This window comes from Galeopterus variegatus, unplaced genomic scaffold (genome assembly GCF_000696425.1).
Source record: "Galeopterus variegatus unplaced genomic scaffold, G_variegatus-3.0.2 Scaffold1088, whole genome shotgun sequence".
In the NCBI taxonomy this organism is placed as follows: domain Eukaryota; kingdom Metazoa; phylum Chordata; class Mammalia; order Dermoptera; family Cynocephalidae; genus Galeopterus; species Galeopterus variegatus.
In genome coordinates, this window is record NW_007727199.1 from 247,976 (window position 1) to 261,514 (window position 13,539).

A 13,539-nucleotide genomic window follows, 5' to 3' on the forward strand; every position below is an offset into this window, starting at 1 on the left:
ACATGCTGGGCCGAGCCCATGGCGCACTCAGGAGAGTGTGGCGCTGGGAGTGCAGCAGTGCTCCCGCCGCGGGTTCGGATCCTGTATAGGGATGACCGATGCAATGCGCTCACTGGCTGAGCACAGTGCAGCCGGTCACAAAAATACAAAACAAAACAAAACATCACATGATGTACTGTCCATCTCCAAATGAATGCTCTGACGCATGAAAGTTCTGGGCATCTGTGTCTTGCTGCTCACTGGCTGAGCACAGTGCAGCCGGTCACAAAAATACAAAACAAAACAAAACATCACATGCTGTACTGTCCATCTCCAAATGAATGCTCTGACGCATGAAAGTTCTGGGCATCTGTGTCTTGCTTTGGAATCTCGGCAGAACTGTGGGAGCAGGCAGGAAGCTACTCGTCTGTGTTTGCCTTTGGTGACAGGACTACCCCAGGTTGTAGGCCCTACATCCCCAGAGACAGTTCTTTCATCCTGAACTCAAACTCATCACCATCCCCGGAGGACTGAAGAGGAATCTTCTTGGAGACGAGGTCATCCATTGTGCTGTTTTCCAGTTGATGGCAGTTGGCTCAATACCCCTTCCTTCCAGAGGCTTTTTGCTAACATGCCAGCTGCTTCTGACACCTGGAGGAGCCTGGCTGCCCCTGCTTTGAAGTGGAGCCAATGGGGAGCTGCTGCCAACAAGAGTCTGTACAAATCTATTGGATCATGGAAGGATCCTTGAGGGCCATGCCTCAGGGCTAGAGAGAGAGGGCTCTGGGGGAGACAGAGAAGTAAAGGCGCTGCAGCTCAGCTGGCTCTGAGAGGAACCATGTGCAGGGTGGAGTCCAGGGCAGGCAACTGGAATGAAGAAAGAGCGCTTGGCAGCATCTGAGCTAATCCCGAGGGGGCTGGCCACTCTCTCCCTCTTGCTAACTTTCAACAGCTGGGATGGGCTGGCTGGCGGGGAGTTAAGTGGGTGCCGAGGAAGCAACAGCTTCCAGCCTGAACCTACCAACTTGCTATCTTCCTATTCACCCCTAAGGGTCAGCTTCTGTGGTCTAGTGGCACGAGCTGCACCCATTTTCCTGCAGTTCTTCTGGATTAGAAGGCCCTGGGATGAAGTCCTGGTTCCAATATTCACTGGCTAAGTTACTGTTTCTCTTTGATCCTCAGTTTCCTCATCTGTAAAGAGGATATAATCATAGTTTCTATTGTACAGGATTCGTGTGAAGAGTCAATATGATGATGTACTTTACCTAGTGTATAATAGGCACTCAAAATAAGTGGTAGTTGCTATAAATAATTGTATTCTATCTTGTTGAAGGTGCTGGAAGAGCCCAAAATAGCAAATAAAAATATAGCTCAGAGGAAGTAAGTGCTGCCAGCACCTAACCAGGCAGAGGCTCTTGGGCGGAAGCTAGTTCTGAGTCCACTTTGGGGGAAACCAGCCATTTGCCAGGGCCAGAAAGAAGAGCCATGTGCCATGACTGGACTTATTTTGGGAGGTCACATGACTGGTGTCCTTCATGGGGGCAGCCAAAGTGTGTCCGCAAGTCTGTTAGACTCACAGTGCACCTCTGTGGTCTCTGTGTTAATGTAAGGGCCATGAGAGGGGTAAGCAACGAAACCACACCTGGTTACCTTCTCCAGGTGGGAGGCAAAAGGCTGCTGTGAAGGTTTCCTGGGATACTTCCTGAGGGCTGCCCCTCTTCTGGGGTGCATTGGAGTCATGCTTGTGCTGCACAAGCTGCCTCAAGTCCAGGCTCCAAAGCAGCATGGAATGTCCATGTCATTGCTCTCCCCTGGCTCCAGCGTGCAGCTCTAGGGCACCCCAAGCCCCACCTGCCCTGCAGTGCCTAAGAAGCTTGACCCAGAGGTGTGGCAGTATTAATAATAGCTATAATAATGGCTAGTATTCATTAGGGGCTTATTCTGTCAGCACTATACATCCGTAAGTTCAGTTTCTTCTCATATTAATCCTCACTGAGTATCTTTACCAAGAACACAGAAATTCAGAGGGGTTAAGAAACTTGACTAAGGTTACAAACTAGAAGCAAAACAGCTGTAATTCAAGTACAGACCTCTCTGAATCCAACCACAGTTCCTAGACTAGCCACAGCTGCACCTGGTGGGCTCTGTGCTCCGTAGTGGCAAGAAAACCTTCCTGCTGGTGCCTCTGTCCCTTCTTCCACGCTTGGTGTTTGTTATAAGCGAATATTTGTTATAAGTGAATAGTAACCGCCCCCAGAAGGGCTGGAAGCTTAGGCCCCGGGTGCTGCTTTGTCCCTGCAGACAGCTTGAAGGTCTCATTATCCTGGAACCTTCCAAGAAGCCTGACAGCTAGGGGCAAACTGCTCCACAGAGCTTAGCATAAAGCCCCAACTGCAATACGTGGCCTGTAGGGCTTTCCTTTCCTTCCTCTGCCCCCAAACGCCTCAAACTCCAGGCCTGCTGGCCTCTCTCAGTTCCTCTAAGTCATCATTGGTGAAAGCCCAGCTTTTTTTCCACGTTGCTCACTTTCTCTAGGATGCTGCTCCCTCTCTGCTCTCTACCTAAATCCTATTCATCCTTTTTGATTTAAATGACATGTGTGAAACCTTAGAAAATTATAGAGAAGAGCATAACAAAAACCTGTGTCCCCACTAGCCAGCTTTATCAAGACTTAACATTTTGCCATCCTTGCTTTAATTTTTATTTTATTTTTTGGCGGCCGGCCAATATGGTTATCCAAACCCTTGACCCTGGTGTCACAGGGCTGCGCTCTAACCAACTGAACTAACCACCCAGCCCAAACCATCAGATTTTTTTTTTTTTTGGCAGTTGGCTGGTATGGGGATCCGAACCCTTGACCTTAGTATTATAACACTGCATTCTAACCAACTGAGCTAACCAGACAGTCCCCACTTGCTTCAATTATTAAAAGCTTTGTAAAAGATTACATAAACCATTTAAGCCACTTTAGTATCCCTCCCTCATCCCATTCCTCTATCCTTCTTCCCCAGTGATCACCATGCCTTAGTGGAACTTGGGGATTTAGCATTCTCTCTGCATGGTTTTAAACTATATCAACTCATGCAAATGTCTATATTCTTAAAACATTACATAGCTTTGTTTTGCTTATTTTCACTCTATACGTGTCATTCTGTAACTTGATATTTTGAGCTTTATAAGTGCTGATGCATATATATCTATTCATTTTAACTGCTGGATAGAATTCCACAAGCATGGCATGAAGATACCACACTTTATCCTTTCCTTCTGCAGAGATATGCAGATTGTTCCAGTGGTAGCTATTACAAACAATGCTGTGTGTTTCCTTATACCCAGGTGTACCCCTTGAACTTTTCTAGATTTTTCCAAATTTTCTCAAAGTGATTGTACCAATTTACACTCCAACCCACAGTTTATGAGAGTTCCCATTGTTCCACATCCTCATTAATTCTTGTCTTATCAGACTTTTAAAGTTTTTGCCAATTTGATAGGTGTGAAGTGATACCTCAATTTAACTGGAAATAAACATATTACTAGTGAGTTTGGCATGAAAAGCTGCCCAAATGTTTATTATTAGTTAATATTCTTTTGTGCATTGCCTCTTTATATCTTTGGACTATTTTTCTCCTGGAGTTCTTCATCTTTTTCTTATTGATTTATAGTTCTTTATAAAAAATTCTTTAGGCTAAAAAATTCCAGAGACTAATACATAATAAATATCCTCTTCCAGTCTCTGACCTGTCTTTCAGCTTTTTAAAATACTATCTTTTGTTGAATAGAACACTCTAATTCTTAATTCCCTGGTAGTCCTGTGATTAGGACTCGATACTTTCACTGCTGTGGCCAGGGTTCAACTTGCCATCAGGGAATTCTTGCTTTCTAGCTGAAATTTCTCTACTCTCTAGAATTTCAGCTCCATGAGGGTGAGGACTCTGTTCACTGCTCTACCCTTAGCACCTGGAAGAACAGTCGGCATGTAATAGGCACTCTCAATGAACACTGAGTGACTGAATGGATGAATGCAATTTTGTGTGCAGATAGTTGTATCGATCTCACCATTGGCCTTGGGCCTTTTTGTATCTTGTTTAAGAATTCTTTGGCTATCTGGTGGCTATAAAAATATTTTCCGGGCCGGCCCGGTGGCGCACTGGATAGTGCGCCGCTTGGGAAGTGCGGTGGCGCTCCCGCCCGAGGGTTCGGATCCCACATACAGACCGGTTCCCGCTCACTGGCTGAGCGAGGCGCGGGAGCAACACCGAGGGTTGCGATCCCGTTGCCGGTCCCCGGTCCGGTACGGGGGCAACACTGAGGGTTGCGATCCGTTGCCAGACACGGAAAAAGACAAAAAAAAAAAAAAAAAAATTTTTTTCCTTTACTCTCTTTTAAGAGTATTATAGTTTTGCATTTCACACTTAGGTCTGTGATCTATATGAACTTGACTTCTGAATATGGCAGGAAGTAGGGATCTAATTTTATTTTTTTCCTACATGGATAACCATTTGCTCCCCTACTCCTATTGAATGACCCCTTTCTCCAACTGTTCTGCAATACTACCATTACATATGTCAACTTTTTAAAATGTGTGGGTGTATTCTGGCCTGTCTAATGTGATCCATTTGTCTGTTCTTACTCTAGTACCATACTTTTTTTTTTTTTTTTTAACATTGTATGTGTGGGTATATGGGTGTATACTCCATTTTTTGGTAATTTTATTTTTTAAAAGTTTTCTTTTTCTTTTTAAAATAATTAATTAATTAATTAATTTTAATTCTATTTTGTCGATATACAATGTGGTTGATTATTGTGGCCTATTACCGAAACCTCCCTCCCTCTTCCCTCTCCCCCCTCCCACCCAACAATGTCCTTTCTGTACGCTTGTCGTGTCAACTTCAAGGAGTTGTAATTGTTGTGTCTTCTCCCCCCCCGGGGTTTTTTTGTGTGTGTGTGTGTGTGAATTTATTTATTTATTTTTATCTCCCACCAATAAGTGAGAACATGTGGTATTTCTCTTTCTGTGCCCGACTTGTTTCACTTAATATAATTCTCTCAAGGTCCATCCATGTTGTTGCAAATGGCAGTATTTCATTCGTTTTTATAGCTGAGTAGTATTCCATTGTGTAGATATACCACATTTTCCGTATCCACTCATCCGATGATGGACATTTGGGCTGATTCCAGCTCTTGGCTATTGTGAAGAGTGCTGCAATGAACATTGGGAAACAAGTATACCTTCGACTTGATGATTTCCATTCCTTTGGATATATTCCCAGCAGTGAAATAGCTGGGTCATATGGTAGATCAATCTGCAACTGTTTGAGGAACCTCCAAACCATTTTCCATAGGGGTTGCACCATTATGCATTCCCACCAACAATGTAAGAGAGTTCCTTTTTCTCCGCAACCACACCAGCATTTATCTTTCAGCATCTTTTGGATTTTGGCCATCCTAACTGGGGTGAGATGGTATCTCAGTGTGGTTTTGATTTGCATTTCCCGGATGCTGAGTGATGTTGAGCATTTTTTCATATGACTGTTGGCCATTTGCATATCTTCTTTAGAGAAATGCCTACTTAGCTCTTTTGCCCATTTACCATACTTTCTTAATTATGATGGCCTTATAATAATTCTTGCTATCTCGGAGGGCAAGTTCATCTCTTTCTTTTTTGGGGGGGTGGGAGGGGCTGGCCGGTATGAGGATCTGAACCTTTTACCTTGGTGGCAAGTTCATCTCTTACTAATCTTTCAAGTCCCAGTTTCAACATCTCTTCCTGTGGAAGAGCTTCCATGATTCCCCTTATTAGGTTTGTTATCCTGTTTATATGTTTCTATAGCACTTAGAACTTCATTTATTTAATGTCTGCTGCTCTATCAGTTTGTAAGTTCCTCCAGGGCTGAGACAACATCTATTCTGGTCACTTTCATAGCCCCTCCACAAAGCACAATGACTGGCACATAACGGGCACTCAATACATATTTGGTGAATGAAAGAATGGGGAAGGAAAAGACAGTCCATTTGGGGGAAAGACCTTTGATGCAACAGTGATATGGGCAGATACCTATGCAGAAGGATATTGTAGGGAGAGCCATAAAGAAAGAAAGATACCAGGAAAGCATAAAGCTGTATCCTCAGGGCGTGGCATGAGGTAGGACAGGTATAGGATGCTCTGTAAACACTTGAAGACTGAATATAGGAATGAAACATCACACCCCATTCACTAAATTATAATTTTTGAAAATAGGCAATTTGTGGGGTTTTTTTTTTGGGGGGGTGCCTGGTTGGTATAGGGATTGAACACTAGGCCTTGGTGTTATGCTCTAATCAACTCAGCTAACTGGCCAGCCCTAAAATAAGTAATTTTTTGAGGGCTATGTGACAGGCATTTTATATGAATTATCTCATTAAATCCTTAAAATAACTATCAACCAGGTGCTATAATTACTTCCATTTTACAGATGAGGAAATTGAAGCTTAGAGCAGTTAAATAACTTAATCAAGTTCACAAGCCAATAAGTAAAAGAACTGGAATTTGAATCCAGGGCTGTCTGGCTCCAGCACCCCAAGTCCTTGATCATTAGGCTATATAAGAGCTTTGTGAACAGAGACCAGCAGAAAAATGACTCTCTTGAATGGGGGCAAGTGGCAATGTCTATAATTAGATTCCTTAGGAGTTTATGTGCTTTCAAAGCATTATATGTAATTCATAACAGAATCATGACAACCGAGATTTTACTATTGAACATATATTATTTACTAGTGGTGCTGGCCTTTGGGGAGGGAGAAGTTAAACAGATGGGAAAAGAGAAGGAAATGTAACTTGTTTTAATCAAACCAATTCTAAAATGCCAGAATGGGAATGGCAGGCAATGCTTTAAATTAGTGGCTCTCAGACCATCAGCATCAACTGGGGATTTTTTAGAAGTATGAATTCTAGACCACGCCCCCCCCTCCAGGGATGGGGCCCCACCATGTATGGTTTAGCAAGTCCTGCAGGTGATTCTGATGCATGCCCAGTTTGAGAACCACTGCTTTAAATCTTCACCTGTGGAACAATGCTTCCTAGCCCTGTGTCACTTGGGCCTGAATGGTTCACAGATGTGATGGTCCCTTTGGCCCAGCTGGGAGGAGGCCAGAGACTGTGTAGGCTGATCATAAACAGTCTTGACAGAACCTGACATTTTTGTTATATATTATCTGAGTGTTGTGAAGTAAAAAAAGGCCAGAAATTACTGCCTTTAGGAAGCCAGAAACTTTTTTTTTTTAATCTAGTGATAATAATGAAATAATACCAACATTATTATAACGCCAAGAAACTGTGACCTTAGTGTTATAAGGCTGCACTCTAACCAACTGAGCTAACTGGCCAGCCAAGAAACTACTATTTATTGAATATCTACATTGTGCTAAGTAATTTACATATTTTTTGTTGTTGAAATCTCACAAACACCCTATGAGTTAGTTACTATTATTTTGTCCATTTTACAGATATGGAAACAGGGCTCAGAGAAGTTAATAGACAGCCTCAAGGTCATCCAGTTAATGGGGCACAGGTGGAATTTCTTTTTTTGCTAGTACATTGTGAAACCAGGATTTTTGTTTGTTTGTTTTTTAAAAGATGACCGGTAAGGGGATCTTAACCCTTGACTTGGTGTTATTAGCAGCACACTCTCCCAAGTGAGCCACGGGCCAGCCCTGAAACCAGGATTTGAATTCCAGAAGTCTAGCTCCAATTGCATGCTCTTAACCATTGGGTAAGCTTCCCAGTCCACGGAGGATGGAGAGACAGAAATGCTATGATGATCACTTAGGGATAAAATTACTTAACTACTTCCACTGCTGCAGGAATGTGTGAGGTGGAGGGGATCTCTGGCTGGGGCCGCTGTCATGGGGTCTGTTTGCTCTTTCCTTTTCTGTGTTTCCAGCTCACACCTGCTGCCCCGGAGACTGGCCATGATGCTTGCAGCACATAAGGCAGGCGTGCGTGGAGATGCCATGCGGCTGAACAGGCTCTGGTTTACAGCTGCCTGTGGATTACATTCTTTTATGCACACATCATCACAGACTAGAGCCTCCTTCTGCAGCCTGTCCCCAAACCTCAGGGCCCTGGATAAACTAAACCCAGCAGTGAGATGGGAGAGGGTAGTTCCTCTTCTAGCAATAGTAACTGCCGTGGATGCTTAACCACCCTCATTTGTGATCTGGTCAGATGCCTGGGTATGTGTGGAAGATGGGATCCTGACTTTCAGGACAAAATGAGGGCACTTTCTGGGATATATACAATTTTTCTACATACACACTAGCTGGAGAGGAGTAGGGAAAGAATGGCATTGAGAGGGTGGTGTTGACACAGAAGCCTGATACTCATACAGAAATTAGGAGAGAAAACAAACTTCCACCAATTCTGAATTCACTTCTAACCTTGTAGCCAGTACCCTCTAGATTACCCAAGGCCCTCCTGTTGTCTATATTTGCATTTCTATTATGCCCTCCACTGCTATTGACACGGAGTGGCTTCTACCCTGCCAAACTGAAAGGTCTGAGATGTCCACCAAACAGCAGGCCTTCAGGGGAGGACTGGGTAAGCTTCTGGCCACAAACAGAGGAATACCACTCCAGAAGCCCCTTGGTATCAATAGTTGTACCAAGTGCAATTATACCTCGGAATCAAGAATTCGTGGTTCTTAGAGGATTCTGTCACTTATACTCAAATCTTGCAGTGCTTACATCTATTAATTGTTTGGAAGGGTCAGGGAAGATGGGTGGAGTGAATGCAAAGCTGTGACTGCTGCGGGCTAAGAATCACAAAGGAGGCTCACCCCCATAAGCTCTCCACATACCCTTCAGGAATGAGGAGGAAGGAGACTGAAAATACCCTTCTAAATTAAATGTCAAGTTTCTTGAAGGGCAGGAACTATATCTTATTCATGACTGTATCTCCAGTGTGCAGAATAGCTCCTGGCACAAAATCAGTATTCGGGGCTGGATGGTTAGCTAAGCTGGTTAGAGTGTAGCCTTGTAACACCAAGGTCAAAGGTTTGGTTCCCCATACCGGCCAGCCAGCAAAAAAACCCCCCAAATAAAAAAAAACCCTAATCAGTATTCAAGAAATATTTTGCAAAATGAAGTACTGATATATGCTACAACATAGATGAACCTTGAAAACATTATGCTAAGTGAAAGAAGTCACTCAGAAAAGGCCACATATTATATGATTCCATTTATTTGAAATGACCAGAATAGGCAAATCTATAGAGACAGAAGGTAGGTTAGTGGTTGTCTAGGGCTGGGGAGTATGGGGGGATTGGGGAGTAATGGCTAAGGAATGCAGGATTTCTTTTTAGGGTAATGAAAATGCTCTAAAATTGATTGTGATAATGGGTGCTCAACTCCAGAAATATACCAAAAGCCACTAAATTTTTTTTTTTTTTAAAGATGACCAGCAAGGGGATCTTAACCCTTGACTTGGTGTTGTCAGCACCACACTCTCCCAAGTGAGCCAACCGGCCATCCCTATATAGGGATCTGAACCCGTGGCCTTGGTGTTACCATGAGCCAGCCCTCTAAATTTTATTTTAAATGAGTGGTGTATGATATGTGAATTGTTAAAAAATTATTTATCTAAAAGCTGTTAAAAAATAAATATTTGATGAATAAATGAATGAAGAAATGAACACAGGATATAGTTGCTGACTATTGTTCTTAGAGTTACTTAAAACCATGGACTATTAGTACCATGTAAAATGCCAGACAAGGAACACTCATTCATACATTCATTCATGTGTTCATACATCCAGCAGACATTTACAGAGTGTCTAGCATGTATCTTGGCACTATGCTAAGTGATAGTGATTCAGCAGCAAACGAGATTCGTGTAGATCCCACTTGCCCTCCTGGAGCATACACACTCATACTTATGGTTCCTTTTCTTTATTTAGGAACTCTCTAGTTAGAGAGAGTTAAGTCCAGTCTTTAAGAATGCTGAATTTTTCCCCAAAAGTGTTGGGGCTGAATCTTCCTTAAAATGATCTGAGCGCAAACTTCCAGTCAAGATGGTGGAATAGATGGCCCCCAGCGTCACTCTCTCCCACAAATCAAGAATTTACAACTATAAAAAAGCAATGACAGCCAAGGTGGGGCCTCTAGAGCTCAGGGGAAGAGGAGGAGAGACCTACAGAGTGCATGAAGGCAGGAGAAGCCATGATGAGAGAAAGAAAAAACCGCTCTGACCGTTTTGAGCCCTGGCTGCTTTAAGGCTGGAGCTGCTGAGCACACAGAGCAGGAGACAGCAAAAGCTGCTGCTGTGCCCTTCAGACGAAGTTGCTTGGAGCCTGCAGGGGAGAAGAGGGCCTTGGTGGCCCCCAGGCCAGTAAGACCACTAATAGGGTTCCTGTGGACCCACACAGGGGCAAGGAGCCACAACAACTGAAAAAAAGGAGCCACTCAGAGGCTGGTGAGTCATCACAAGGACCAGAGCTTGGCCCGTCCCATGGGAAGTGTTTGGAGCACAGGTGGTGGGGGAGATGGGCCCACTGGGGGAACACTGCGGCACAGAAAGTACAGCTGATCTGCCCCCCAATCAGTGCAGGACCACTCAGAGGAGAATACAGAATTGCATGGGGTGCAGTTTGATGAAAATACTCAGGCCCAGACCAGAGTTTCTGCGTAAACCAGGTACACCAGATTTCTCTAGATCCAGAAGTACCTACAAAGTCAACCATTAAAACCTGAGCTGCACGAAAAGCCTTCCCTAGGGAATGAGCAAAGCAGCAATTTAGCTCAACCACAGAGCTCAAGTACTGGTCGCCATAGGAAGTTACCCCATTTTAGAAGTAAGCAAAGGACAACAAATTAGTTCCAGTGTAAAGTTTAAGTGGTGGGAACAACAAATAATCCAACACAGAACTGAGAGAAAAACCAAAGTACCCACAACCAGAGACAAAGTTTGATATTAACTGGTAAAGGTCTCATTTCACCAAAGAATACCTATAACACCTAGAAGGACTGGAAATTCTCTGGGCTACCAAGCCAGAAAGGGGGGAGAGTCAGAGGCCTCAGCCATGCCCCCGACACCCACAACAGTCCAAGGGTGGGGGGGCTTTGGGCCTTGGCCACATCCCCCCAGCACACACAACCAGCCCAGCAATGACCACCAAGCCACTGCAGGAAGCACCCCTGGCTCTCCTGTGCCGGGGCAGTGGGGGGACTGAGGGCCTCAACCATGCCCCCCCCGACACATGCTACCAGCCCAACAATGACCAGCGAGCCACCACAGTTAGGACCCTGGCTTCCCAAGCTGGGGTGGTGGGAGCAGTTGGGGTTTCAGTGGTTCAAACCACCAAGCAGAATGACACAGGGAGACAGGAGTGTGAGGAGACTGAGAGTCTCATGCTCTTGCTTCTCTGCCTCTGGATTCAGGCAGACTTGGGTTCAAGTCATGCCACTGCTAGTTTCAAGCTATCAGTAAATTCAGGCAACACAATTAACCTCTCTGAGCCTGTTTCCTCTTCAGTGACATGGGAAGTAACTCGTGTGTGTGTGTGTGTGTGTGTGTGTGTGTGTGTGTGTGTTGTATTCTCCTCTGAGTGGTCCTGCACTGATTGGGGGGCAGATCAGCTGTACTTTCTGTGCCGCAGTGTTCCCCCAGTGGGCCCATCTCCCCCACCACCTGTGCTCCAAACACTTCCCATGGGACGGGCCAAGCTCTGGTCCTTGTGATGACTCACCACCCTCTAAACACCCTCCATTTCTACCTTGAGGCTCCTTATAGAAACCACAAAAGGTCACTGTAAAGGGAAGTAATCCCTTATAAGGATTAAGTGAGATAATTAAGGTAAATAAATTTAAATGATTAGAGAGCAGTGTTATAACACCAAGGTCAAGGGTTCAGATGCCCTTACTGGCTAGCTGCAAAAAAAAAAAAAAAAAGGAAAAATTAAATGGAACAATGAAGGTAAATGCATTCAATATGACTTAGGAAAGCAGAGAATTTTTCAGAAAACAAAATTTTTGCTATACTTCCATTAGCAACCCTAGCTCAGATTTTGTATTAAATAAGTAAAAGTTAACTGAGGCATGGTCCAACTACCTCATTTAGTTAAAAAATATGAATGACAGTGAAACCAATCATAGAATAAGGGGCTTCTAACTATTTCTGCAAAGTCCTGCTTCTGGATTAATCTTGAAAACCTTTTAGCATAAATAATACAATTTGCCCTTCCCTCAACTGGGGCTTTATCACCTTCAAGCCCTTCTGGTCTCCAATCTCAACTCTTCTCATTCCGAGTCACTGCCAACTCTTGTCCCCTCTTTTCCAAGAATATCCTCTAGAGGTGTGTGTGTGTGTTGGGGTTTGTTTTGCCTCCTCATCTCTCCACCTCCAACTCTATCTTCAGACCCTGCGGCTCCCCACAGAAACCACAAAGGATCATTTAGCTTCCCTTTGGAAATGCAGAAAGTATTATGTTTGGGGGCAAATCCCAAACAGACCCCTCTCCAAATACCAATTTCTTCCTTAATGGTTTTTTTCATTTTCATAAATTTCAGTTTTCTCTAAGAAGCCTGGGAGCTGAGTTGGTTTCAAGAGTCCAGGAAACGTACCTGGCTGCTTTCTGAGTGAGCTCCAGCGGGAAATCCGGGCACAGTAATTGCAGCAAACAATGATATTCTTTCATGGTCAGCAAATCTGCAGTGGAAATGGAGAGCAACACATTAGGTCTCTGCTTTTCAAATCACTGCTCTTTTTTTGGGTCATTTCATGGGTTTCAGACCTAGTCCTGGTAGAGCTACTCCTTTAAAGGTGAGTCAGTTGAGGGTGTGCTAGCCACTAACCTCCAGGGCTGAGATTTTAAGATCAATATTTCTACAAAGCTTTTACTGGGTAGAAAACACCCAGGTACAACGTTTTGACCAAAGGTCAAATGGTTTGAGAAATGATCAGGGAAACAGAGGAAACAAGAGAGGTACCTCTATCAGCCTTCTTAGTTTGGTTTTCCTTGTATATAAAAATCTGGAAGAATGAGTCATTTCAAAGCTGGGTAAATTTGCTGAAACCCTCTGGCATGGTAGCATTCACTACCACATGCTTAAAGACCATCTACAGAATATCTGGAAGCAGTACTAAGGCAAACAGTCTTGCAGTGTATGGAGGAGAAGAGTATAGCATAGAAACCCACAGACCTTATTATTCTGTCATCCAGTATTGCAGCAGGCTGGCTTCTTTTGGATGCCTGCACACAAATCTGGTCATCTTATTATAGGAAGCCAAGACAAAGGTCCAAGACAAACAATAAAGGCAACCAAATGATTCCTGATATACAGAAGCAGTGCTTTGGGAGAGATAAGCCAGGACAAGTCTCTGTGGTCCAGCAGAAAACTGAAAGGCAGATCTCAGAGAGGTTTATAGGATCCCAGGGGAAAGAAAATCCACTGATGCTTAAAAGTTGTTTTGTTACTGCATGTGCTACAGCCAAAAGATTTTAGATCAGCCAAGGAGCAGCAATCTGCAAGTATTCCCATATACCAAAGCATCTCAAACATGGACGGACATGCTAATGGTAAAGCAAG

General features: G+C 43.9%; 1 protein-coding gene across 1 annotated transcript in view; it reads right to left on the minus strand.

The window, feature by feature from the left end:
• Nucleotides 1-13,539, minus strand: part of LOC103592098 (chromosome unknown open reading frame, human C11orf49) — a 208,402-nt gene that overhangs the window by 39,728 nt on the left and 155,135 nt on the right. Inside the window, exon 4 of the mRNA XM_008574696.1 lies at nucleotides 12,574-12,658. Coding sequence (XP_008572918.1) covers nucleotides 12,574-12,658 — 85 coding nt within the window. The remainder of the gene's footprint in view (nucleotides 1-12,573; nucleotides 12,659-13,539) is intronic.